At 49.8% G+C, this 26,277-nt stretch overlaps 11 protein-coding genes across 11 annotated transcripts; 5 read left to right on the top strand and 6 right to left on the bottom strand.

Moving 5' to 3' along the window:
* Nucleotides 1–1,537: 1,537 nt before the first annotated feature.
* On the bottom strand, nt 1,538–3,036 carry N7532_006404 (ankyrin repeat domain-containing protein; the record flags this gene model as incomplete). The annotated part of the gene is made up of 3 exons (XM_056618898.1): nt 1,538–2,321; nt 2,393–2,782; nt 2,837–3,036. 3 exons carry the CDS (start codon nt 3,034–3,036, stop codon nt 1,538–1,540), a joined length of 1,374 nt encoding a protein of 457 aa, XP_056475057.1.
* Nucleotides 3,037–4,414: 1,378 nt separating this feature from the next.
* On the top strand, nt 4,415–6,468 carry N7532_006403 (uncharacterized protein; the record flags this gene model as incomplete). The annotated part of the gene is made up of 5 exons (XM_056618897.1): nt 4,415–4,815; nt 4,876–5,004; nt 5,117–5,632; nt 5,692–5,930; nt 5,990–6,468. The coding sequence occupies 5 exons, from the start codon at nt 4,415–4,417 to the stop codon at nt 6,466–6,468; spliced, it is 1,764 nt and encodes a 587-aa protein (XP_056475056.1).
* Nucleotides 6,469–8,555: 2,087 nt separating this feature from the next.
* On the top strand, nt 8,556–9,950 carry N7532_006402 (aspartate aminotransferase family protein; the record flags this gene model as incomplete). The annotated part of the gene is made up of 1 exon (XM_056618896.1): nt 8,556–9,950. The coding sequence occupies one exon, from the start codon at nt 8,556–8,558 to the stop codon at nt 9,948–9,950; it is 1,395 nt and encodes a 464-aa protein (XP_056475055.1).
* A 52-nt stretch (nt 9,951–10,002) lies between these two features.
* Nucleotides 10,003–12,093, bottom strand: N7532_006401 (transcriptional regulator family TF; the record flags this gene model as incomplete). The annotated part of the gene is made up of 3 exons (XM_056618895.1): nt 10,003–10,828; nt 10,894–11,331; nt 11,387–12,093. 3 exons carry the CDS (start codon nt 12,091–12,093, stop codon nt 10,003–10,005), a joined length of 1,971 nt encoding a protein of 656 aa, XP_056475054.1.
* Nucleotides 12,094–12,832: 739 nt separating this feature from the next.
* N7532_006400 (uncharacterized protein) lies at nt 12,833–13,880 on the top strand (the record flags this gene model as incomplete). Its single annotated transcript, XM_056618894.1, has 4 exons — nt 12,833–12,897; nt 12,950–13,225; nt 13,279–13,465; nt 13,521–13,880. 4 exons carry the CDS (start codon nt 12,833–12,835, stop codon nt 13,878–13,880), a joined length of 888 nt encoding a protein of 295 aa, XP_056475053.1.
* Nucleotides 13,881–14,390: 510 nt separating this feature from the next.
* On the bottom strand, nt 14,391–16,630 carry N7532_006399 (major facilitator superfamily domain-containing protein; the record flags this gene model as incomplete). Its single annotated transcript, XM_056618893.1, has 15 exons — nt 14,391–14,554; nt 14,640–14,759; nt 14,811–14,885; nt 14,942–15,081; nt 15,138–15,225; nt 15,278–15,331; nt 15,388–15,442; nt 15,496–15,665; nt 15,733–15,770; nt 15,823–15,888; nt 15,943–16,020; nt 16,080–16,126; nt 16,185–16,212; nt 16,270–16,363; nt 16,417–16,630. Coding segments are annotated over 15 exons (1,431 nt in total), but the record flags the coding sequence as incomplete, so codon positions are not given.
* A 2,186-nt stretch (nt 16,631–18,816) lies between these two features.
* Nucleotides 18,817–19,240, top strand: N7532_006398 (uncharacterized protein; the record flags this gene model as incomplete). Its single annotated transcript, XM_056618892.1, has 2 exons — nt 18,817–19,006; nt 19,068–19,240. 2 exons carry the CDS (start codon nt 18,817–18,819, stop codon nt 19,238–19,240), a joined length of 363 nt encoding a protein of 120 aa, XP_056475051.1.
* A 278-nt stretch (nt 19,241–19,518) lies between these two features.
* N7532_006397 (uncharacterized protein) lies at nt 19,519–20,192 on the top strand (the record flags this gene model as incomplete). The annotated part of the gene is given in 4 exon segments (XM_056618891.1): nt 19,519–19,604; nt 19,615–19,859; nt 19,873–19,978; nt 20,063–20,192. 4 exon segments carry the CDS (start codon nt 19,519–19,521, stop codon nt 20,190–20,192), a joined length of 567 nt encoding a protein of 188 aa, XP_056475050.1.
* A 309-nt stretch (nt 20,193–20,501) lies between these two features.
* N7532_006396 (uncharacterized protein) lies at nt 20,502–21,170 on the bottom strand (the record flags this gene model as incomplete). The annotated part of the gene is made up of 1 exon (XM_056618890.1): nt 20,502–21,170. One exon carries the CDS (start codon nt 21,168–21,170, stop codon nt 20,502–20,504), a length of 669 nt encoding a protein of 222 aa, XP_056475049.1.
* A 1,474-nt stretch (nt 21,171–22,644) lies between these two features.
* On the bottom strand, nt 22,645–23,570 carry N7532_006395 (carbon-nitrogen hydrolase family protein; the record flags this gene model as incomplete). Its single annotated transcript, XM_056618889.1, has 2 exons — nt 22,645–23,457; nt 23,529–23,570. 2 exons carry the CDS (start codon nt 23,568–23,570, stop codon nt 22,645–22,647), a joined length of 855 nt encoding a protein of 284 aa, XP_056475048.1.
* A 446-nt stretch (nt 23,571–24,016) lies between these two features.
* Nucleotides 24,017–25,860, bottom strand: N7532_006394 (uncharacterized protein; the record flags this gene model as incomplete). Its single annotated transcript, XM_056618888.1, has 5 exons — nt 24,017–24,259; nt 24,312–25,491; nt 25,539–25,609; nt 25,672–25,736; nt 25,800–25,860. 5 exons carry the CDS (start codon nt 25,858–25,860, stop codon nt 24,017–24,019), a joined length of 1,620 nt encoding a protein of 539 aa, XP_056475047.1.
* Between the last annotated feature and the right edge of the window lie 417 nt (nt 25,861–26,277).

The following is a 26,277-nucleotide window of genomic DNA, read 5'->3' as shown; positions in this document are numbered from 1 at the left end:
GGTGCACCCAATATTTGCACCTGAAAAACTACGTAAAGCCACTCGGATGGAGCCATTGCCAGGCCAAGTTGTCGACCCTACACCACCAGTGGAAGTGAACGGTGACATTGAATGGGAAGTCGAGGAGATTATTGCTGTTCGGCTACACTACCGGAAGCTCCAGTACAAAGCAAAATGGGTCGGCAACGAAGACGACAACTGGTATCCCGCCAGCAACTTCAAGAATGCACCCGAGAAACTGATGGAGTTCCACCGCCGATATCCTGATCTCCCAGGACCCCCAAAGCGCCTGAATGTCTGAGCAGAAGCAGCATTGAACGACCGATTCGAACCGGACCATCCCGATGACGATAGGTCAGCGTGATACGACGACCTGGTGGGCCAGGTCCTTTTAAAGAGAGGGGCAATGTGACGGATGACCCTGGGAATAGCCTCGTCTCGTGGAAGGATGCCTGAGGCATAATATTGGTCGTTTGCACAACGCGTTTGCTGGGGACTTAACCCCTCTTTTTCTGGCGGACTTTCTTTCTTTCTCTTTCCTTCTTCATCTTCGAGATTCTCGTAAGTAGGCACCGAATGAATGTGTTTCTTTCGAACGGCCCGTAACAATATCTGCAATGGCGTCACTCCTAAAGGAGACCACCCAGTTCGCCTGAACCCGATCCGCTTATCACATCCAGACTCGTCCACGTAGACCAGGTGATATGATTTGAAGTCCGATATATTATGTAGGTAGAAGTCTCGCAAATCAGCATTCTGTTCCTTTGCTCTCTGTCGAGCAACCTTTTCGACCAGCCGACGGAAGCAAGAGCCCGCTTAAGGCTCGAATTGGTCACCTGCACACGAAACTCGTCCCACAAAAAGATGACCATCTCGTCCACATACAACCCAGGCTTTTCGAGTAAATGGTCACACAGGGCCTGTATCATCGGAGGAGTTATGCTTCGTCGTCGGCCGACACGAGTTGGTGGTGCTCTGACATTTCCGAACCGGCGAATGTTGTTGCTGATGTTGATGATGGAACGCTTGCTACATTCAGCAGCTTCAGCCATCTGCGACGTAGTCAGTGAGTTGCTGAGGATCATATGACGGATCATTTCAAGCTTTGAGGGAGGAAGTCTCGGCGCCATTTAGGAGGGGAGTTTGAAGGACAAGGTGAGGAAAGTGTCTGGGGTGGTGACGGAGGACATCTTCAGCCAAATGTTCACATCTTCTGCTCACCCTTGCTCACCCCTTTGCTCAGTGAGCGGGCGAAATGTTTTTTGCTCAAGCTCTGGGGGATGCTGGCGTATTAGGAAATGCACGTGACTTTCCTGTCTCCGTTCCTGGGAGCTTTGTTTCTTGGTGACCCACCTTGAAAGCTGCGGGCCTTGCAAGTAACCAGCACGCTCCAGGAACCACACTGCTTGAATAGAGCAAGAGCAACTGTAATGTAGCTGAGCGGAATACTCCAAGACTAGTGTTTAGGAAATATGCGGCAAGTCCTGATCCTCTAGAAAGCAACTGAGGCTATGCCACTGGGGAGGTCTCATACTGGTCATAACTGACGATCGGCGTTGACGTCGGCGCCTCGATCTAGCAGCATCTGCACTTGCTTTTTATGGCCTCCATCTGCTGCGGCCAGGAGTGCATTGCCATGCTCTCCACCCTGGGTGTTGACGTCGGCACCACGATCCAACAGCATCTGCACCACATTTTCAAGGCCTCCGTGTGATGCGGCCTGGAGATCATTGCCATAGTATCCACCCTGGGCGTTGACGTCGGTCCCTCGATCCAGCAGCATCTGCACAATCTTCTTATGCCCTCCCTCTGATGCTGCCTGAAGTGCATTGCCATATACTCCACCCTGGGCCTTTATGTCGGCACCTCGATCCAACAGCGTCTGCACCAACTTCTCATGACCTTTATCTGCTGCGGCCTGGAGGGCATTGCCGTACCGCCCACCTCGAGAATTGATATTCACTGTTTCCGATGAACCTCTGTCCCTGGTGGCAATTGCTAAGATACTGTTCAGGACGGATTCTAATCCTAATAATGCTGCGTAGTATAGAGGCAAAGCCATATCCGTAACAAGACGATTATAACCCACACTCATATCCCACGGACGGTCCATGTCATGTAACCGTATCCATGTCACGAATGCCTTCATATCGTCCTTGAAAAGCTTCGACGCTAGTTGTTCAATTGCGGGCTTCGCTTCGCTTGATGAGATTGAATAATGATGAAACCAATGCATAGCCGCGAAATGAGCAAACGGGAACTCAGTGAGCTTTGACTTATCTAATGAGTTGGCTCCAGGAGGTAGACCAGGCATATCTGGGCTATTTCCGTATTCGCAGGCGCAGTTCGCATAGCGAATATTCTTGAGCTTTGTTGCAAGATGCGGTCTGACTGAAGATACTCCTGAACTGAGAAATGCGCTATCCGAACAGTCAAGGTGTTCTGTCTGTTGTCTTCCTCCGGGGCTGCGATCTCGATAAGACCGAGGCAAATGTCGATAAGGTCATCTTGCTCGTACGAACGGCCGTCACGATCAAGCTGCGACTCATTGAGATCAACAGCGTGTGCGTCGATGAGCTCATTAGCCGTGAGCGGTCGGGTGGAGAAGCAAAGCAGAGTCAAAACCCGCCGCACGTCCTCGACATATTCTTCGTCGATGTTGCACAAGATTCGCTCGTATGTCTCATCGAGGTCGCGGGGCAATGTGTTTAGACATTTGCCAAGCTGGACCTGGTTGCGGACCCGTCTTATGGCTTTGAACTGACACTCGACATATCTGAACCTAGAAACCGTTTTAGTCATAACGGAGTAAACCATGACTTCTTGCTGTGCTTACACTCCTTGTGCACTTGTTGTCAATTTTGCCTCAAACTCATCGTGGTGCGCTTTCCACCTCTGGAGTTTCTCGTCGTTCTTGAGCTGATAAGAGACAAAGTTTGCTATGTCTCTGTCGACTTCCGAATTCCTCAGCGGAAGATCTTGGTCGCGAGAAGGATGTAACGATTCGCGGATATCTAGCTCGTTGCGACTCGTCAATCTATTTTAGATTGGGCATCCTATGCGTCTAGGGTAGGGGAGGTCTTCAAATAAGTAGCCTTCAATCTGTAAAGAAGTTTAGGAACTTGGTGCGAAAGACGAGTGAAGGGTTTAGATGTGCTCTTTATCTATATCTGCTACTAAGGTAGTTACTATTGGCCCTCCAATCGTGGATCTTACGAACATGCATTCCATCAGTCTCCGAGTCTTCCTATGAAAAGAGCATATGAAAATTGTTGACGGAAGCGTTTCGTAGGTATCGAGTGCTTTTACAGTCGTCCTCAGCTGAGTGTGATACGCTCAATGGATGATCTGCGCTAAGGCCTTGGCAGTGGGGCTGGAAAAGAGATTCTCAGTGTGTTTTGGTCAAGGCGATTGCGAGAATACCCATACAAATTGAGCAAGCTAATGAACTTAGATGAAAAATGGAGTTCGTGGTCCTTCTCTGAGTGTTTTTCGTCTACTTTCAGTCAATCCATCACGAGTGAGCTGTCTAGAGTTCCCTAACTGCCAAATCCCGTGATCGGGCCTCTCCCCGCACCCCGCACCGGACCGAGTGAAGCGCCACCATCCGTGGCTGCCATGGCGTTCAGATGGGAACCTTGGAAGCGGCTTCAACCAATCGTAGTAAAGCCCCCAGTGACCTAAAACGTGGCTTGGAACCTTTTAGAGTTCGCCAAGTCTACCTGTATGGTGTCACGCTTGGGGTATTATCTTCATTCACGAGGCTAAACTCATTGACATTATTCGGACTCGCCGTTAAGGAGGATTTCGGGTCCCTGATACCGCAGATTGCGAATGAGGCTGGAAATCTTGGGGCCCGGAGTGCAGTAATCCCCGAGACTCAGTAAAGTTTCCAGTAAAGGTTCCAGTAAAGTTACTACATAACCCCGTGTTGACCCCATCGTGGGACGCCCGAATTGAGTCTAGGTGTAAGCCATCTTCGCCTCTCCGTCTCGCCTTTTTAGTATCTCATGTCCTGGCCAAATCGCAATTTGAATTTAACCTTTCTCTGAAGTCTAAAGGTGTTCGGTCTCCCACGGCTCTCAGACTCTCCGGGGGATAAATGTTCACCTTACCCGCTTCGAACAGCGTTCATTTCCTTCTTATTGCAAACGTCTACTCCCCTCGCCCTTCCAAGGCAGAAAAAGCAGTTTAAATCGCGATTTATCACTCTGTTCGACCCAACTGCGCTCAAGAGCAAGGCCTGGATCCAGCTCCCCTGTGTGACCCTGCACACAGCCCGTGCACCAAAGCCCATAGGTTACGACACATCTTGACCATTCCCGGCTGTTTACTCTAGCCTCGTTTTCGGCCTTCCAGAAACCTCGTTGTACCAAGAATTTTTGCTTACCAGTTTCATCCAACACTTACCGACATGGAGTTCACAAGTGACAAGGACCACGAGTACCACAAGGGCCATGGTGTGCTGGACACCCTTGGACTCAAGCCCGCCGAACCTCATCAAGATGTCCAGCAGGGTATGTTGGCTGACAATGCTGATAACCTTCAGCGTCACCTGGACAATCGTCAGATCCAACTCATCGCCATTGGTGGTTCTATCGGAACTGCCCTCTTCGTGAGTATCGGTAGTGGTCTGTACAATGGTGGACCCGGCAGCTTGTTCATCGCGTACACTGTTCAGTGTCTCTTCCTGGCTATGGTGAACAACTGTCTCGCCGAGATGACTACCGCGTTCCCGGTCAGCGGTGGTTTCATCCGTCTTGCTGGTAAATGGGTTGACGATGCCCTTGGTTTTATGGTTGGATGGAACTTTTTGTTCGTGCTCGCCCTCTTGCAACTTCTTTTCAACTGATCTAGTCTAACATTCGCAAATAGCTTCTACGAAGCCCTCTTGATTCCTTTCGAGATTTCGGCCTTCACTCTCGTGATCTCATTCTGGAGTCCCGCCATTGCAGAGCCCGGCCCAATTGCTGGAATCTGTGCTGGAGTCATTTGCTGCTATGCGTAAGAATCCACTTCCTCAAAACTATGCCCTCGGCCTCCTAGGCACCTATAGTCTCTACGATATCTTTGGCATGTATTGCATTTTCCATATTTGCTAAAGTCTCTTATCTAGGTTTCTTAACGTTCTGATGGTTAGTACGTACGGTGAAGCCGAGTTCTGGCTTTCCGGTGGAAAGGTCATTCTGATCTTCTCTCTGTTCTTCTTCACCTTTGTTACCATGGTCGGTGGTAACCCTCAGCACCACGCATATGGTTTCACATACTGGAACAACCCAGGCGCCTTTATGGAGTACCTCGACACCGGCGCCCTAGGTCGTTTTGAAGGATTCCTGGGAGCTCTCTGGTCCGCGGCTTTTACCGTCGTCGGGCCTGAGTACATTTCAATGGTCGCTGCGGAAGCTAAGCGTCCCCGTACCTACATCAAGAACGCTTTCAAGACTGTCTACGCTCGGTTTGGCATCTTCTTCATTGGCGGCTCCCTGGCTGTGGGCATTGTTTGCTCCGCTCGTGACCCGAAGTTGGTTGCCCTCGAGAACGGTACCTCCTCCGGCGCCGGGGCGGCCGCTTCGCCCTATGTCATCGGCATGGGCAATCTCGGCATCACGATCTTCCCTTCAATCGTCAACGCGTAAGTGGTGAAACTTAAGAAACATTGTCACCTCTCGCTAACCCTTCCTGTCCGCATAGTCTTCTGTTGACTTCTATCTTCTCCGCCGGCAACACCTACTGCTACTGTTCTATCCGTACCCTGTACGGTCTTGCTTTGGAAGGCCGGGCGCCTAGATTCCTCACCTACACGACACGCAAAGGTGTCCCAATCTACTGCTTCCTCGTTGTGATGATCTTCCCCATGCTATCCTTCCTGCAGGTGGGCAACAGCTCATCTATCGTCATCACCTGGTTCGCCAGTCTTGTGACTGCTGGAGGTACGTTCTTCGAGATCTATCTACACTTCAAATCAAGCATTGCTAACTCCAACATCTAGGTCTCATCAACTACGTCGTCATCACCCTGACCTACATCTTCTTCCACCGTGCTTGCAAGGCACAAGGTGTGGACCGTAGTACCTTCGCGTACTTCGCCCGCTTCCAGCCCTGGTGCGCCTGGGTGGCATTCGTGTGGATGATCCTCGTCACCATCCTATACGGCTACCCGGCCTACAAGCCATGGTCGCTGAAGACCTGGTGGTCCAACTACACTATGCAGATTGTGATCCCGCCGCTCTACCTGATCTGGAAGCTAATCAAGAAGACCAAGGTCGTCAAGCCCCACGAGGCGGATCTGGTTTGGGAGCGACCCTTGATTGATGCCTACGAGGCTAGCTTCACCGATCCCCCTGTCGGCTTCTGGAGGGAGGTTGGTCAGATGTTTGGTTACCGCCGGATCAAGGGCGGCAATGACAAGCGCCGGCCGTCAACAGTGGATTACTCTAATGGCACTACTGAGGGTGCTGTGGCGGCCTGAGTCTTGTACGATATCAATTGATGTACCCACTGTGTCCTCGTCTGTGGCCTGGATGAATTCGACGTCTCGTGTGAACCACCCTGCGAGAATCGACTGATTTAGCCCCTGAATTTATTACTAGGCATTTGGTGATATTCGTTATTTGTGCCGACCCCTAAGGCTGTAGGTTCAAGCACTGTCACTAGAAGCGGTGAGTGTGTCTTTTTATGTTGCTCAGATGTTGAGGCTTGACGGTTTTGATAGCTGGAAGAACGAAGAGCATCTACGTTGGTAGATGGAAGGAGTGAAATCTCTGTACTGGCTGAAGCTATTCAGAGAGATATAGAAGGGAAAACAGAAAACGGGTGTTGTGGGAAAAAGGAGAAACTAGGAGCGCTGATGCCTTGTGAGACCATCAGGCAAACGGAGTTCTCTCAACAGTTGTAGTTGCACGAAAGCCTTATATGAAATCATACCATGGCTTCTATTAAGAAAGCCACCTTGTCTGACGGAACTACCTACGGCTATGTTTCTGTGGCCCCGCTATCACCGTTGAAGCCAACCTTTCTTCTTCTCCACGGATATCCGTCATCCTGCTTCGACTGGCGGCACCAAATCATTGCACTGCAGAAGGCAAGCTATGGCGTAATTGCTCCAGACCTCCTGGGCTATGGAGATACCGATAACCGACAGATCCAGCGGCCTTATACTCGCAGATTTTGTGGTCTGCCATGGAGGCGAATGATGGGCTTGAGTTCCTAGGAATTTAGCTTGTTCCCTAGCCCGATAGATTTTGATGTAACTTCCTGATCACTTAGAAGGATCATAATGTGGCCTGATTTGATCCTAGGACAACATAACCAGCTTCCCAGGAACAAGCTTGTCGAGTGTTATGCAATATTGTAAATCAATAGCTTTTAGAAGAATTCTAATTGGACACCAGAAAACATGATATTATATGCTCATGGGAGCCTTCTGATCCGCTCGCTCCTAGTAGCGTAAAACTTCTCTCCAGATCCTGAATAGGTCACTCTATGATGGCCTAACTACATGGCCGTGATAGGCCTTGAAGGAGGTACAACCTGTCGGGGTAGCCTCTGTAGTAGTCTAGTGTCTAATTAGAAAAATTCGGGGTCCATAATCAAAGCGTTCCTGGGAGTAGCCAAATGACAAACTATTGGTCAATTAAGCAGGTCCTATTACAATTTGCCACCGCGAAGTAACTAGATCACCAGGATCACAGGTCACTTTGAAGATGCCAGTGTTTTGTTAATGGATCAATGGGTGCTAGCTAGAGAGTAAATGTTGCACGTGAAAGGGGCCTAGCGTGTTGCAGTTTATTAAGGTGAGCTGAGGTTGGCCGCTCATCTCTGGGCTTAGGTCGGACTCAGTGAGCGAATCAGTGTGTCCAGGTTAGGCTCAGAGAGTAAATCAGGCCGCCGATATCTGGCTCAATGAACCAATCAGTGTGCCTCTGAGGGGATCAGTGAGCAAGATTGTTGAATGGTGTAATGCTTAGTGCGCGGGCCAAGCTACTTAGTGATCAAAAAGCGGCGAGGGGTGAGCACTAAAACGGAGAGGGAAACCCAAAAGTTGCCAGACATTATCCTGTATATATGAGATAGCCATTATCTCAGAGCCAAGCTTCAGCCTCATCGAGCAGGGCCTCAGTTGCTTTGATGCCCAAAGCGGGGCTGAGCATGGACGATGATAAGAATAGAATCGAATAAGACTAAATTACAGTATCTTTAGAGCATTTCGGACAACAGACATCGCGCTGCCACCTGCGATGGATGGAGCATTTCCAAGCCGATAATGTTCTACTGCGACCAATTATTGAGCATCTGTTCTCCTTATTGAAAGTCCAATACGTTGATAGAGAAAGAAACATTATATCATTCAGAACCAGATATTTTTGAAGTTTTGTAGAATTTACTTGTTGAGCTTTGAAACTCCGCGTTCTTTTCAATGTCCGTGGCCCGCGGGCCCCGCGGCAAACATTACCACGATGATGCTGCAGGCCAAACACTCGGGTCTGTAATGGTATTAAATAGCCACGGTCGCATCTACATTTAGAGCAAGAATAGTCAGACATTTATTAAACCACCATGGCCCCAGGAATCACCACAAACGAAGTCGCCTACATGCCACCCTCAACGAACTCCGAGGCACCTTCTCTATACTCAGGCAGGAACGAGAAAGAACTGCAAGAAAATACGAAAAAATTCCTTGCCAACTACGGCACAAAATTCAGCAACGATGTGGTCGTTGGAAGCAAAGGCTTATACGTCTACACTGCTTCAGGACACAGAGTGCTGGACTGGACCTCGGGCCAAATGTCTTGCTTATTAGGGCACGGACACTCAGAAATCGTCAAAACCATCGCAGACCATGCAGCCTCACTAGACCATCTCTTCTCAGGCATGGTATCCCCGCCAGTAATCAGTCTCGGCGAAAGGCTATGCAACCTCCTTCCACCAGGTCTTGACAAGGCATTCTTCCTCTCAACTGGCGGCGAAAGCAACGAAGCCGCCATAAAGATGGCCAAGGTGTACACAGGCAAATTCGAAGTCGTCGGCCTAGGCGCCAGCTGGCATGGGATGACTGCCCAAGCTCTGGGGACACAATATCACTTCGGTCGGAAGGGCCAGGGTCCTCTGCTACCGGGGATGATGATGCTTCCCGCGCCAAATGCATATCGCTCTATATTCCGCCGACTGGATGGATCTTACGACTGGGAAGCTGAGCTCGAGTATGGCTGGCAAATGATCGACATGCAATCCTGCGGGTCCCTGGCCGCTTGTATCGTAGAATGCATCCAGTCATCGGCAGGAATGCATGTCCTTCCGCCCGGGTATCTGGCCGCGTTGAAAAAGCAATGCGAAAAGCGCGGTATGCTTTTGATTGTCGACGAGGCGCAGACGGGTGTCGGGCGATGCGGCGATATTATGGCAATCGCGCATGAGGATGTCGTTCCTGATATCCTGACGCTTAGCAAGACTCTTGGTAATGGTCTACCCTTGAGTGCTGTTGTAACCAGCGCGGAGATTGATCGGGTGTGCATGGAGCGTGATTATTGCTTCTATACGACGCATGTAAATGATCCGTTGCCGGCTGCGGTTGGGGATAAGGTGCTTGAGATTGTTGTTCGTGATGGGCTGGTGGAGCATTCTCGTGCTATGGGCAAGGTGCTCCACGATGGTCTACATAGATTGAAAGAGAAGCATGGATGCATCGGCGATGTTCGTGGTCGTGGACTCATGGCTGGAGTGGAAATTGTGGAAGATTGTGTCACGAAGGCCCCGGCGATAGACCTGGGTCGTGAAATTGGTGACCGTGCGTATGCACTAGGGCTCTGGGCGAATCTCAGCAGCCATAAAAGCTTTGGTGGTACTTTCCGCATTGCACCGCCGATTACCATTCGCGAAGAAGAGCTGCGGGAGGGACTGGAAATTTTGGAACGGGCATTTGAATCAACTCCCGGCACTCTTCCATTGAGATGATTTGAGGTGACTGAGTCTGTTTGAGATTTGTGTCGGCGCCATTTTGAAGGATCTATATATTCTGAAATGTATCCCAGATGCTCGGGAGTATTGTGTCCATGAAAGTTGTGTCCAGCGTAAATGAGCCGTCAATATCAATATTTTCATCAGTTGAACCGCCCTCTGCTGTATTTGTTGCTAGCAAATTTTCAACTACCTCGGCGTGCTGGGCGAGGCAGATATTAGCAAGATCCCACTCGTAGTTTTGCTGATGCGATCGGAGCGCAGACAAGAATTCACTCGCCATTCGAAGAGAAGAACTTTCCGAGAACCCCACTGGACCTCGCTCTGTCTCTATGGCACAGCGAATCAAGAACGTAACAGTCGAGGAAAATGTAAAAGCGGCAACCGGAAGCCAAAAGTCTCCCAATTCGAATTCTTGGAGTTCCCGAACTAGGTCCACAATTTCTTCGGCTGTTCTTCGGGCGTCTATTGTGCGATTTGCTAAATCTTCCGGGCTAACTTCGTGTTTCTGCCTCACACGATCGAGACTAATCCGTTGCAGAAGGAGTCTCACTGAGAGATAGGATAGGCGTAAGTTTGAGGCCCCATGAATTTGTAGTCGTGCGCCGCGTAGAATGAGCTTTCGGAGATCTCCTGTTAATTCCTCGAACCATTTATTTAATTGCAGCTCAAGGTTCACGGCAGGACCTTCCATGCTGATGCTGTAGACATGCTCTAGGCAACTATCGAGTACCTCGGTGAGGGTGACGAGCGCAATGAATAATTCAGGAGTAGCCGAGCCTCCTTCAGTATCTTGTAGATATTCAGGTGTTGGAACGGGAACATCGTACTGCGATCTTCGGATGTGGGGAGGAGTGCCATAAGCAAGACTCAGCCTAAATTAACACTGTCAGTTATGGTTGTTTTGAGCGCATTTTGTGTGCCGAAGACGTTAACCTACCAGCGGTCATGAATCACAACGCACCACCAGATCTTGATGCGTAAATACTTTTCGGTTTGGGGGATATCCCACGACATCGGATTTCGATTCAATCCCAAAGAATGGCAGAGCGATACTGCTGACCCCAGCTGAATGCCGTTTCCCACCATCGAAGTTGTCGGCCGACCACCAATGTTGAGAAGTATGGCGGTAATGGTAGAGATTCCAGGAGAAATGTGCAGCTCGGAGTATATCGTATCGCTGGCCATATTCCATATGTATCTTGTGTCGGGACAGCGGGTGTGAGATAGCTGCGGATCGTAGCGCCAGAAGGCTAGCGTGTGCGCGTAGAGACAGGCCAGGAGTGCTGGTGAGATACAGCCTTTGGCTTGCGTGTACCTCTGTTGAAATGTAGACCTGTCCAAGATTGGAAAGCATGAATTGACCTTTTCGAAATAACTGGAACTCAGCTTGGTTAGTGCACGATATCGAAAAGACAAGCGTCCACACTCACATGTTGACGAGGTTGAGTGCCCAAGGCTCAACGAGCTTCTCTATCACTTGCAGCTTCTCCAAGGCTGGATTCGAGTTCAAGACCATGCCGACCGGTCGTTTCTGCACCTTCGTGAAGATGATCGGCGATGATGAGCTTCCGGGTTCCACTGGACGGATCGTTCGCATGCCTGGGCCGCCAGGTACGCTGGACAGGTAGTCTGCGAGAACATGGCTATCATTCATCACTGTCGGTCCCAAGATATGCGGGTTGTCCTTTTCGGCCTCTAGTGACAGAGGAGTGTCGACCACAGCATTGCTTGGAGTCCAGTCTGAATATATGGGCTGTGCGGGTGTATCAGGTTCGAAGATTCGAGGTGGCCCAGCAAAAGCTTGCGGTTGTTCGGCGGTGCCCGAGGGGATCGGAACCGGCGGCGTATGAGCTATTGGCTTTTTCGTGATGCTGATGTTTGATTGAGAGATTTCATGGCGGGGCGTCCTTCGCGATTTGCGTCTTTTCTCAGCAGGGAAGGTGCATTCAGTGCCGTGTACACGGCACATCAAGCAAGTCCCAGCATCAACCTCGGCCTTACACCTTGATTTGCGCCGCCGACACGCAAGACATGCTGGACGGACATGTGATCTGTATGGTCGTTCATGTTGCTTTTCGTTGCGAGTGTTGGTCCCGCCGTGCTGGGGTGCATGAGAAAGGCCGCGGAGATTTGACATTTCCGATAATGCCCAGAACCTTTCAATGAAATGGCCAAACTGCCCCACAAAAATCGATAGGCTGATTCCTTCAAGCAGTCCTAGCTCAATGGACACTATATTGCCTTGGTTTCTTCCCGTAATTGTTTGCTGCTGTGAGAGTGACGAGGCCAAGGAGGCAACTTCCCCGCGGTCAACGCAACGCCGCGGCAGAAGCGGACCCACTATGATAAGCCGCCGTACTACTAAGGGACCTTCCTCTCATGTAAGTCTTATTTGAAAGTCTAGTGGCAGTGGGACGCCTTCTAGGAGCATCTAACAACCGCCTGTCGGCTAACAGAGGAAATCGACTTCTGCGTCAATTCGTCAGCTGTTCAGATCGCGATAATGTCTCTCAAACTCGCCTAAAAATGACAAAATGCCACTCAAGACCTGTGCGTAACACACATCGCGAAGCTCGAACGACCACTGGAACCTAATGCGGGCTCTGAATGAAGCCGCGCAGAGTTAGATGGCGTATTCTGTGCCATTTGCAGTCCAATGGTCGTGAGGTTCAGGCCTGGAAGGAGGTAGAATGGAGGAAAAGATGACTAAAAAGAAGGTCGAGGCTCAAATCCATTGATGTTGCTCACCAGGGGAAGAAGTCGACGAAAGGCTGACGCAAAATACTTGCCTGTATTAGGCTTCGAGGCAAAAAAAGAACGCGCCCAGGAATGAACGCGTATTCAGGACATCCAAACGTATCAAACCACGCCCTAAGATGGCCACGCGGACGGCCGATTCACCCCCTGCAACAGCTTCTTCGACGGCCCTAAGATCCAGGGCGTAAACACTCCTCGTACCAATGGTGGTATTTTGACGCCATTGACACCGACAGCGTGTCGTCTCTTGCCGTTGTTTTCTTCCTCGAGGCGAACTGTTTCTGTTTCGCCGTCACCGAGAACTTCACGAACATGGACTTCAGCCAGATATCTTGTACTCTTACCAATGATACTGGCTTCAGTGACTTCCTGTTCGCAGAAAACGCAATTGTGTCCACGAATGGGGACGCGCCCAGTCGTCTGTGGAACGACGCCGGTATCTCCTGGGCTGGCAGCCCGGATCTTCAGGACTATGTCCTGACTATTGATGCTGAGGATTTGGGATACAATGGGTCTTTCTATATGCATTCGGTTAGTGTGAAACGTGAGGTGATGTGATGTGAAGGATGGGTAGAGTGCTGACTGGCGGCTTCGGCAGATCGCCCCGCCGCATCTATCCTTGTAGCCCCAAGCGCGGCAACGTTTCCCTGCTTCGCGGCGTCGGCTGGGCTAGTTTCACCCTTGATGCTGAATCCACTGTGAACCTGACCGTGTATGGCTCCGAGTTGAGCTTCGTAGGATACCACGACAAGGTGCGCAAGACATGTATTTCTCCTTTGCCCCGAAATAAAGAAACTAACGTGTCAGGACTGGGGCGCCCACCGACTTTTATGGAAAACTTCGGCAGCTGGCATTGAGGCCACGCTCGCATGGGGCCTTATCCCCTCGTCTGGCTCGATGCCCTCGATCCCAACTACAACGAATAAGCCACTGGCTACGTCGCCTACCAGGAACAGATTCTGGTTGCTGTGTGGTAACATGAAGGTCCGCCCAACCGGTGACAACGCGACCTTCCCCCCTATGTCCGACTCCTTCTCCCCGACGGATTCAATATCACCGTCGATGTGCCTGAACTCTGCCTTTTGGAGGCGCAGCTCACCCCAACCTTGCTACCTTGGCGAAGCCCAGCTATGGTCGCTGGATAGGATCGCTCAATGGAACGGTTAATGGTGTTACCTATGACGCAGGTGTCTCTGGATTCGAGATATCTCTTTAAAGGGCTGTTTGCATAGACGGTCGCGGCTCGATGCAAGCAAGGTGCAGCGCTTGGAAACCATATGGCACTGGGCGATCGTAGCTAGATTACATGACTGCGAATTGTTATATGTGATTCTTGGAGAAAGGGAAGATTAACTAAGAGGAACTTCTACAATATGATAGTTATCTGGGGGGAGGGGAAAGATCATGATATCATAGTGTCAGGATTAAATTCGATATCTAGACTATTCATCCCAATTTTTTAAGATTATAATATAATGGGATAGACGAAGCATAAAGGTATATCATTATTATTAAGTCTATATCACATGATGTGACTTGTTTTGAGTTCTTCTTGCAGCGTTGATTCATGCTGAGTGATAATTTTATTTCAATTTTTTTTTTATTTTTTTTTTTATTTTTTGGTTGAATGCAGCCCAGTTTTGTTGGAATAATCCAACTTAGGTCTCGCAGATGACTCTATTTAGCCACCGTCGTCTCTCCAACGACAAGGCCTTCCTTTCCGATATTCTGAATTGAGTATTCCTCATCGCCGCCACCCTGTTTCTCGAATTCATCACCGCTTTCGTGCTCAATAGGCTGGTGATCCTTGACTACTAACCAAGTAGGCAGCACCGCAAGACCTATTTGGACTCAGTCAGCTTCTAGTTCTGGGAAGAACACGAGCAAAGATAAACAGCTCGGCATCTTTGAGAATTCATTGCTTACCCAAAAGAATAGTGTTCACGGCGAGCGGAACTCTTCCTCCATACCACTCCTTGGTGTTCAACCCAAACGAGATTGCTTGGGAGAAGCTTTCTTGGCCGCGAAGAATTCCAGATAGACGGGCTTAATCAAGTCAGTTGGGTTTCCAGAGCGGACTGCACAGAGGTGACTTACAAAGCTCAGAAATGTTATCGGTCTTTGTGGCGAGGAGATAATAAAGCCAGTTCTGCAGGGCTTGTCGAGAGAATTCTGGGCACACTAGTTAGATATATACCCAATGATGGAATAGCGCAGAAAATTCGTACCCCAAAGAATGACCACAAACAGTCCTCGAGTATAACCCTTGTCCGACCAGTCTAGCGAGGGCGGGTTGGCTGTGTACATCTCTTGAACGACCCATCCATAGACCCAGGCGATAATGTGGAGAATGATCACGTAGAAAAAGCTGGATTATAATCAGGGAACTGCGCCTCTAAACCGAGATTGAGAGGGCATACATACCTGTATGTGATTCGGCTCTTCACGGGAAGCTTCTTGTAGTCGAGAAATCGACTAATGATCCAAGAGGAAACTAGTGTTCCAAGGTAACCTGCAAAATATTAATCCTGCTCCCAATAGAAGGGAGCTCGCAGATCACGTACTAACGAAGCCTATCAAAGCTCGTGCCCGAACACCAAAGTAATAAGTCTCGAAATCTGCAGAGCTAGGTTAGAAGCCAGAAAGGTTAGACGTATAATATCAAAATACTTACTTCCTTCATACTGATTGAAATACGATGCCCAAAATACGGGAAGAAGAAGCATGATCTGAAAGAAGTAGATCAGCACGTGATCGTAAAACCGAGATGCAATAAACTCACATCCTTGCGACGAGAAAGCCTCCACAATTCCTTCATTTCAGCTCCCCATGAGTCTTGCAAGACGATTTTGACTTTGCTTCCGTCACTGCGTTGAACCTTTTCTGGCCGAGTAAGAAAGATGGCTAGAGGAACGGCAAGACATTGCAAGGCAACGAAAATGAGATAAGTTTCTGTTTCACATCAACAATTAACATCTTCAATAGAAATCGCGGGAAAAAAAGGATGGAATTGACATACCCGATCCAACTTTGCCCTTGCTCTTCGATACCGCGGAGCTATGATGATATCAGTATCGGTCTTTTCTTGGGTTTTTGATTTCTTCCTTACTGGTTAAGACCAAGAACGATGGCGCTGCCCAGCATGGGTCCACCAGTTCGGAACCAGAGCCAAATGCTATGAGTTGTTAGTATAATAAATAAATGATTTCCAAATGGCATTGTGACTCACTTCATGTATTGTCCTCTTTTCGCGGGCTCGGGATAGCCGAGTGCCACGGCGCCTTCGGAGGCCCAGAAAAGACCAGCACTGATTCGTCCCAGTCAGCAAGTTTCTTTACCAGCATAAATAAGGATGGCGTAACTCACGAGAGACCACATGCGACTGCTCCAACGAGTACAAACCATTCGTTCCCCTGTATACTGATGTCAGAAGAGATCGTCATACAGCTGAATCTTAGCGGTTGATCTCACGTATCGGTTGTTTGTATACAAAGCCGCACTGAAAATTGTGTTAGTTTATACCGGCGAATTTTCTCTGAGGTCAATCTTGACTCACGAATAAACCGGATATCCAACGGCGCCCAGCAGCAGAGTCCAGTTCATTCCTATACGATTGGCGATCGGACCACCAAACAAGCACAGAATACCCACTAGGTCCTTTTTTTAGTTGAATATCTCGGGGCCTGATGCTGGTATAACTCACTCAGTCCGAAAACAAGTGCATTCGCTGCATTAACAAGATAGGGCGTTTCAGCTCCTCCAGCACCCAACGAGTTCATGGCATTCCATAGACCCGGGGCCATAAAGCCCACACCTCCAATGATGAACGCATTGTAAAGCGTCGTACGATACCAAACGCGCTTAGTCGGCGGCTCCTGGGGAAGTACCGATACCGGCGTTGACTCGGCCATAGTGTGCTAGGAGGAATCTAGGAGCTCCAAACAGCTCTCCGAAGTATGGAAATTGACGGTTTCAAATTTCGATCGGTATACATCGATCTGGAATCTATCTATACTTTATTTTGTTCAGATACAGTCTTGAATATTTGCTCATCCATGAGCAAGATGGCGTGCTGTCGAAGGAGGAGAAAAATGTTGGAAGCGCAGGGAACCCACTTCTGCTTGCCCCCACCGCGGCCCGCACATCCAGGGCGGAACCAATAACGACAGGCCCTACCCGCCTGCCAATGCTGCTAAACAGTCAAGGCTTTGCCAGATGCTTGTTAGCGTTCGGTCAATACCGCTTGTTTGCCGAGTATGGATTGGGCCCGAAGACGTGCTTTGCGTGGGGTGTGCAGTCGAGGGAAGGTGACAGCCGGTTAAAGACGGATTTCTCGCGAGGCGTGGATTTAACCTCATGGCCAGAACAAGGTTGCATTTCTTGTATAGAAAGCCGGTCGTTGTGATGTCTGGATTCGGGTCCATATCACCTCATTGCGGTCCTTCATGATTCTACTGTTTTGCCAAGGAGGTGGCGGGAAAGCCTGGAGCTAAATCTAGCGAGCACCAGTCAGTAGTTTCAATGAGGATATGCTGTTCGAGTTGAGCAAGAAGTCCACCACGGTCAATCTTCGAGGCAAGACACGACTGCTTCACATTCGCAGAAACCATCTCGAATTGATGCGTCGATAGTAACCGCGCGCACTTGTCATGAAACGAGCTGAAAGCGCGATAGGCATAGGATATCTTGTGCGGCAAGTAGGGGGTTGCTTCCATTGTACTGTTCGTCGTGTAGGAAATAGCTAATATCAGACTTCGTCGAATTTGTATGCAGGATAGACCGACGAATATGAGAAAGCGGGCAATTGTTGAATTATCGAATCGTTCTCGCTCTCTCGATCGCCATTCTGACGTCCTCGCACTTGACTGGATTCTTCAAATCCTCGAGTAATCCTCGGCAGCCTTCTTCGGTGATATTGAATACTCCTGCAGTGTTGAGGCTTTCCGTGACGGAAACGACAGACCGTATTCTAGATGCCTCGTTGAGCGTAGGGTAGGGTAACTATAGCGTGGAAGTGTATTTCGAAAGCTTTCTGACGGCCCCATGCCCCATTTCCACAGCGTCGGGAAAATGTCGACACCTCGAGAGTCAGAAGCCTGCGACGGACATCAAACAAGCCAAACAGCGGAGATGCCAACGAGGCGTCGAATCAAGCGAGTGCGATCAATCAGCCCACTTGACAATGTCCTTTCCGCCGATTCATCAGGCATAAGTGCATTGCGACATGGCCTCGATCATTGTATAGCTCTTTCTTGGGCATTTAAAGCCTGGAGCGCTTCCAAGCATCAAACAATTCAGCCAATGGGTCCAGAAAAACTATGCATGCCCCGAGGTAAGCCAAGCTTCACGCGAGTAAACAAGACGAGCCTTGATGCGGTTCTTGCGGGAGGTATTGAAAATACATTACTTGCCTAGATGAACTGTAGAGTATTCAAGATGTAGAGGCTCGAGTAGACAAGGCTGAGATGGCCTGCAGTTGATTAAGCGGGGTTGGTGGAAATGAAGATCATTCATGCATCACCGCATGAAACGGTCTCTTCAACCTCCATGCAGTCAAGAAATCCTTGCTCCTTTCAGCCCACCATACGCAGCAATTTCCACCCACTGCCAAGGTGCTGCCACATTTCTATACAGCTCAATGAAATAAGTTCATTTGATCGAAATTGAGGCGACGCAATGTAACTTGATTGCACTGTGGCCAGAATTTCTCCGGCAGCTGCAGGGGGCTGAACCTTGACTTTATTTACGACCAATCGGTCGCAAATCGAACATGAATTTCTAGCCACCCCTGAATTGGCCACCTGTAATCAATTCTGTTACTTTAGGTATTCTGAACGGCGCCGAAATGGTTAAAGAGTTGCCAGACGAGCCTGCATCACAGGCATATACAACGCCCGGCACAGAGATACTCTACGACGACATCTCACGACACAGCCATGCGCTGCACCGACTAAAGCATCACTCAGATGGCGACTCCAGGGTCTTTCTCGTGCCACAGGCGTCTATATCGATCCAAATGATCCACTGTGATGGTCGACAATGAAGATAGCCTCACCTTAAACGGCTGCTGGTTCGCGCTCATGGACGCCATAACGGTCCGATCATGGCTGCCGGTATACCCACATGTATTTCAGACCCGATTTCTGGTGATAGACTTACGCAGCTTATAGGAATGATTCAACTATCCGGCACCTTCGACAAGACTCTCCAGCAACTAACCTACGCAAACGGAGCCACGCTCATCAACCAAGGGATATGGAACTGCGCCTGGATGCCCTTTGCCGTCAAATACGGTCGCTGACCTGTCTATCTAGCAATCGACCTTGCTCATGGGTATTGCTTGTATCTGAGTAGCACTCGCGTCGACGGAGAACTACACGATTTTCATCGTCGGTCGAGCGTTCCAAGGCACATTTGAGGCGCCCATCGAGTCGGTCGTTCCGTCCACAACCATAGATATGTTATTTCTCCATAATCGTGTTGAGCTGGTTGCCATTTACGGGCTAGCTGCGCTTGGAGGTAATTAGCTCAGCCCAATTTTCTCAGGCTTCATCGTGCAGTCTTGGGACGAACTAGGGGTTTCGGATCATGGCGATCTTCATCGGGGCGAATCTGACTTTCTTCATGCCAGAGACAAAATTCACGGTTCAACGGCCAAAGATTTGTATTACGGGAGAACCTGGTGCCTCTGACGATGAGACTGAGCACGTTGTGTTCGAAGAGCAGCCTAATTCCATTCCCCGGAAAGCACAACTGGAGGAGCTGAGATTCTGAAGCTGGGATGATACAGATGTTAATATTCTGTATGTCTTTCTGCGTCCCTTCGTATTACTGGCTTACCCAACGGTTGTCTGGTCCTGTTTCATATAGGGGCTGGCTCTTAGCTGGAACGTCAATCTAGGCGCAATAGTCGCACAGCTATTTGCGGTGGCGCCTTATGGGTACAACTCCAATGCGTAAGGATTGTTCTTCCTATCGCCTTTCGTTGGATCTCTGTTCGGGGTATATTTTCTAGACCGGGTGGAGACTGGGTTGCGAATTTCTTCGCGAAAAAAATAAGGGAATCCGGGGGCCCGAGATACGCCTGCCTACTTGATTTCTCGCTGCTTTCTTCGCTTTCTTTGAGGTGCTTTGGTTTGGTCTCTCGTATGAGCACCAGGTGCACTGGGCTATGCCTGTTGTTGGGGCGGGTATTTCTTCTGTTGGAAGTCAGATGAGAACTACACTTGGGATGAATTATGCATGCTTTGGATTGTCATCAGAGAGTGAGTATATCCGTGTTAAATGATACACAGTCGGATCTTCAATCGCTAATTTCTGTATTCATTTCTAGCTTTCTGTTGAGATAGTGGTAGCTGTTTCAGCGCTGAAAGTGCAATCGCTTGGATCTGGACGTGGTTTATCAACGACTTCATCACGACCTGCGGGGTGACATCGGTCTTTATGACAGTCGCCGCGATCCACGTGGCCATCTATTAGCTCTGTATACCTTTCTACCGCCAACGCAAGCAGATCGCCTCTGACTCCACCGGAAGAATCTCTTTGAGTCGTTGGGGCTGTGATCGGCACTGGGTGGAATTGTGGATCCCCAATTCTATCAGATGAACTACGGTTTGTTTACAAAGGTATCCTCGCTTAGTTCGGTTATGAATGTTCACACGAGTGGTTTGAAAGTATTTATATTATACAATTATGATGATGCTATTGCGAAGATCCGTTTATCGTTCGACACATGGAAAAATGCGAGTCGGCTCCTTTCATAAAACAGACATGGATGACTGAACCCATCTAGAGGGCAAGGGCAAGGCCCAGAACACCGGCTGCACCAGCAAGGCTCATGGCAATACCGCCAGTGGCAGCAGGAGCTCCAGCAGTGGAGGTCGAGGTGGCCTCACTGGTGGGGGAAGCGGAGCCCGAAGCGCTGCCGGAGGTGGAAGCCTCGGTGGTAGAGGCAGCGGAGTGGGAGGAAGAGCTGCCGATGGTGGTCTGGACTACGAGAGAGGTAGCGATGGACCGCAAGCCGGAACCGACAATATCGGTTGCAGAGGACGAAGCATCGTCGGTGGCAGTCGCGAACAGGTCGTCGGTCGCGGTGGCGATGTAGCTGAGGTAGGTGGAGGCCTCACCCTGGAGCTCCTCCTCGAAGTAGGTCTGGGCGACCTCGGGCACGTCGCTGACCCAGTCGGGGAAGTCGCCGTTGGCGATGCGGCTGGCCTCGGCATTGGCGAAGCCGGAGTGGGTGTACATGCTCATGAGCCACTCGGTGGGCACGGCAGACTCGATGGCCATGACGATGGAGCTGATGGAGCTGGGGACCTCGCCGCCAAGACCGTAGGAATCGGAGTAATCATCGTAGTCATCGTAGGAGTCCGAGGTAGAGGTAGCGGTAGGCTCAGGAGCCGGGGCAGCAACTGCCGCCGAGGCGAAAAAGAGAGCAGCGAGGGTGGCGTACTGCATTGTGCTAGTGGTGTCTGAAGAGAGGGTGTATAGATCGGACGGGAGAAATAATTAGGACAGAAGTGAGTGCAGAACAATCACCACGGGGGTTCCGACACATTATATATCTGTCAAGGCGGCCTGCCGAGACCCTGTCGCCCAGAACAACGCAGTGCTGAGGCTCTGGCAGCTTGCCCATGTTTTCGCATTTCTCCCAGGGCCGAAGTGGAGACCGGGCGCTGCCCGAAATATCCATTTTCGCACTATTTCTGCACGCTAAAGCTGTTAGTGCCAGTCTCCGAGCCAATAGTAATACATCCGCCCCCCAAATCTCGCTTCTAACAAGTAAAAAAAAAGCACGCTAGCCACGAGGTTGCTCGTCCGGTCAAACGCCTTCCGGCTCGGACTCTCCTGCGCGAGTCTCGCTGGCTGTTGCTGCGCCCCTGGTGAGACTCCTGCCTGATGAAACGCCACGGTCTAAAACAGAACCAAGCCTTTCCTCTCAACGCGCAGTGCCTGGGCTCGCAGTCAATAGCGCCGTGGACTAGACCCTTCTTTCTTCACCCCCAATTTTGTGGCGTGGTCGGCGTTGAATGATGGCTCGTCCGAAACTGGGAAGCGTCGCGGGAATGTCGGCTTTGCGCCGCCACTCGCTTGCCCACGCTTTGTCTTTGTTTCAATTTCTGAGAGACTGCATTGTCACCACCTGCATTTCTGGGGGGTTCTTTACGATTGGGGTCTCTCGATCGTGCCAATGACATCATTTTCCGGGGTGCCGATCTATCGATGCTTCCCAAACAAAAGAGCTGATCTGGCTTGCAGACGCGCGCGAGAAGGCTTGGTCGACCCTGCTGTTCTGGAGTTTTCTCGCACTCTTCTTGGCATTTTGTCCTCTGCTGGAAGCTGGTTCTCATTGCTGGCTCAGATTCTGTCTTGTGGGCTTCTTGACTGCCTGCGACGCCCCACAGTATTCACTCGAATCGCTTGGCGGATACTAGGCTGAAGCAAGCCGCCGACCGCGATGTTTTGCATGAAATACATACCAATCATCCCAGACATATAAAAGACATGTACTCCAAGGCGGTGATGATACTTTTACATGACCACCTGATGACGGGAAACCCTAGCCAGCGACTGTTTTGGGACCCAACCCTAAATCCGGGCGCAGCAGGTCCATCGACATCGCAGACCCTGCCACCTCCTGGGCACTGAACCATACCTCCCAACATACTGCTACTACTCAACCAGACACTGAACTAGCTTGCCCCGGGGCAGTTTTTGCACAGGTCAATTGCAGAAAATTTTGATATCGTTTGGCGAAGTACATATTCCTTGCTTTCTGAGATCACATCGCAAGAACGACTTGGTACTACGACAAAAACGAAGAGACGGTGAGAGATAAAGTTTTGCTCACCTGAGATACAAGAAACAGGTAGTCGGATTTGGGAGGGTCCCCAGAATGCTACCTAACCAAAACATAATAAGCTTGGCACCATCACCGCCGATAGCTATAGTGCCAGTCTGGAGAAGTAATGTCCTCACGAACTTTATAAGCTCTCTCAGCCTCATCAAGGATATCCATATCCAGATCCGCATACTTGACCCCCTCATCACTATTTTCAAACTTCTCCATTTGCCCAACAAACGGCATAGCGACTTGAGAAAGGCCAGCAAAGCCCTCACCCGCAGGACCAGCAACATTGCAAAAAACAATAGCACAGGTATTTTCAAACGCACGACTAACAACAGCCGCATCGAGAAAATCGCCCTCAGACCTGGGGTTCCGCTTTAGCCCCGCCTCGGAGGCATCGCTGTACTTCCAGAAAGCTGGAACAATAATGATTTTAGCGCCTTGGATAATCAGCTCTCGGAAGGCCTCCGGGAATGCCAAGTCCCAGCAGATGAGCATGCCGACTTTTCCCAGTGGCGTGTCGAAGGCTAGATGTCGAGTGTCGTTTTTGGAGCCCTTCACAAAAGGCCGTTCGGGGTGCCAGAGGTTTTTCTTCTCGTATTTCCCTCGGACGGTACCCATGTTGTCGATGAAGTAGGCTGCATTGACGAGTGTGTTGTCTTCATGGAGCTCGCCGAGGGAGCCAGGTACGACGCAGATGTTGCATTCCTTGGCGAGGCTACAGTATGCGTCTAGGTATTTCTTCCACTGTGCGCATTGTTGTCTGATTGCTGGGTCGTGGCTGGGAAAGAAATCGGAAAGGTGATATTCCGGAAGCACGGCGAGATGTGCACCTTTCGCGGCGGCATCTTTGATGAACGATATCGCTCTTTGATGGTTATTTTCTATTTCATTTGGCTTTTTATACACTCAATGATTAGATGAGTCATTCATGGAAGTTCTGGCTATTCAAGACGATAGGGACGTACCTTGGGATAGAGTTGAATGATAGCAACCTTGTGAACAACCATATTGTTCTAAATGTTCTCTGAAACGAAGGAAGAAAATAGATTGGAGATCTTCACATTGTATAATGCGGAAGCTTGGAACTAAATATTCTTCGTATCCGCTTCCCCGCTTTCAGCTGGCATTTCGTAGTAGGAATCGTATGCCCGCTCCTCCCGGAAGAGTAGCATCATTGTAACCTAAATGACTAATTCCATCCTGGTTGGCTCATTTTGCCGATCTAATTCCATTGGATGGGTCTCCAAATTGGAGAGAAGTATAGAAAGTCTACTGGACTCTCTCCTGCCCCCCGAGTGCATGACAATTTATCAGTGGAGAGGTTTAAGCGTAGCGGGCCTGGAAATGTACAGGAATAATTTTGCTGCTTGAGTTGAGTTGAAATGAGAGCTCCCAGATACGTGACATGAAGTTATTCGCGAGCTATAAATTACCATCATATTCATCAAGCTTTTCAAAGAGCCACCAATACTTGAGCACCAAAATGACGATACCGATCAGCCATATTGGCTCGGAACGACTTCCCAAAATAGATAAAAACCAAATTCCCCATCATGATGACCATAGTTATAAGCCCGAACGTGATATAGAACCAGTTCAAGCCTACGCGGTCCACCCAAGGTTGAAGCGCAAAGACAAAACTCGTTGAGATGACGTTTCGGATGAAAGTAAGTGCAATCACCGAGTCGGCGATAATCTGCGATTCGAGTTAGTTTGCTCTTCTAAAGGCAACAAAAGGAAGAACTTACATCTATATATGCATCGGTCAGATATGTGAGCGCAGCACTACTGGCGGGAACAACTCCGAATGCGCTAACCCCAAGACCGAACGCAGGCAACAGCCAGTGGGATCCATTATTCAACCCAATGCCAAACATAAAGAGGCCGGCAGGAACAAGTGGTGTAAATGCCAGGCACATCCAAAGACGCATCTCTGGCTCGAAGATTCCTTGGTTTTTCTTCGTAAGGTATAGGGCAGTGGAATCGCTCAGAGGGCCACAGATGATGGTCGCCAGGCAGGTTCCGATGAACGGCGGGATCCCCATGAGACCGATCTGAGCTGATCCGAAATTGTAGGGCGGGAGTGTCATAACGGAGGAAAGGGTCGTGACTGGAACGGTCGTGCAGGCGGTCATGACTCCGTACTCGATCGCCATGAAGAAGACAGCCGGGATGGAGAACATGATGAGGAATGGGCGGTAGCTGTGTTTGGCTAGTTGACCAATGGAAATCGGTGAGTTGGACCACAGCGCCAGCCTTTTCCAATAGCTCTTTTGAGAGATTGAGTAGTCGATCTGGAAATGCTCGTGTGCTGTCGTCTCAGCTTTCGCAGCTTCGACTTCTTTCTCGGCTGATGCCTCCAGATCTCCCTTGGTAGATAATTTCGCTGATGCTTTATCAACGACTTGTACACCGTCAATAAGCTCAACATCGAACATCGTTTCCTCGTAAAGGAATATGAAAGCAAGAAGTCCCGCGCCGAAAAGAATAGCCATCCACCACCATACCCACCGCCAGCCCTGCGACAGAGTAATGAAGCCCCCCGCCAGTGGTGCAAGAGATGTCCCCACAGTCATGAACCAGTAATAGATAGTATTCATCAGGCCTCGCTCGTGGACGAAGTAAATATCCGCCACAGTCATTTGGACCATCACTTCAGACAGAGCACCGACGATACAGCTGAGAATATTGACCAACATCAGGTCTGCAACATTCTGCATCTTTGCAGACCAGATGCTGATTCCGCACTGGATTGCTGTGCTGAGGATGTAGACTGGTCGTCGGCCAAATTTGAGAGCAAAGGGTATTAGAATTACTCCGCCTATGGCCAGAGAGCCACAGCCTGCTGCGTAACTATCGTTTAGGAGGGCGTAGCTGAAGCCGAGTTCGATGTTCAGTGGGCCCCAGGTAACGGTGGCGACGTTGACCCTGAAATATTAGCTGGGTGTTGGCAAGGGGCGATTCTGGGTTCTTACAATGCCATGACCATGATAACGTAGTATGAGGCGAGTCCGAAGTTGAGGTGTTTCCTCCATCTTGGCCAGTTCTAAGGTAATTGGGAAGTCAGAACTAGGATATTTGTCAAGCATTACATTGCAATGCACTCACTAAGGGGTCGTTTGGATCTTTGCTAGGCTTGGGTTCTAGGATGACTTCTGCCCCTGCGCTGAGATCTGATAGGGGGCTTCATTAGTCGACAGGCCGAGCCGAGATAAAAAAGGCATTCAAATACTCACCCTCCAAGCGAACTGTCCCTGGCGGCCATGCCGGATCGATATTCTGGCTGTGCGGTGACATTGCTATACCACAGCCACAGTAAAGCGAAAGAGAAAGTTTTGTATGTTGGGTAGTAAGGGATGTGCATGCATGAGTGGACTTGGGACCAACTATTATATGCCAGTATACTCAATACCGACCAGGAGGATGGGTTGACGCTGCCTTATCATCATCGGCTGGAGGCTGACGATCTGCAACCATTCAACGTCAATCTAAGAGTCAGAGGTGGAGTGCGCTATTTCACAAGGGGAAGTTTGGAGCAATGGCCAATAATCGATTCGACTTGATTCAAGGTTATCATCGCTTGAGCACCTGGGATCCAATGCGGGGATATAGCCTTCTGATAGTCGGGGAGGCCGGGGTAACGGGATTTACATAATTCATTTTGGCCCTGTGTACGGTAGTCGTAGATATCCATGTGGCTTTCTTATCAATGCC

The sequence above is a fragment of the Penicillium argentinense genome, assembly GCF_028826775.1.
Source record: "Penicillium argentinense strain IBT 30761 chromosome Unknown utg000005l_segment0_segment0, whole genome shotgun sequence".
In the NCBI taxonomy this organism is placed as follows: Eukaryota; Fungi; Ascomycota; class Eurotiomycetes; order Eurotiales; family Aspergillaceae; genus Penicillium; species Penicillium argentinense.
Note: the sequence above shows the minus strand (reverse complement) of the source record. Positions and strands in the feature narration are given on the sequence as shown.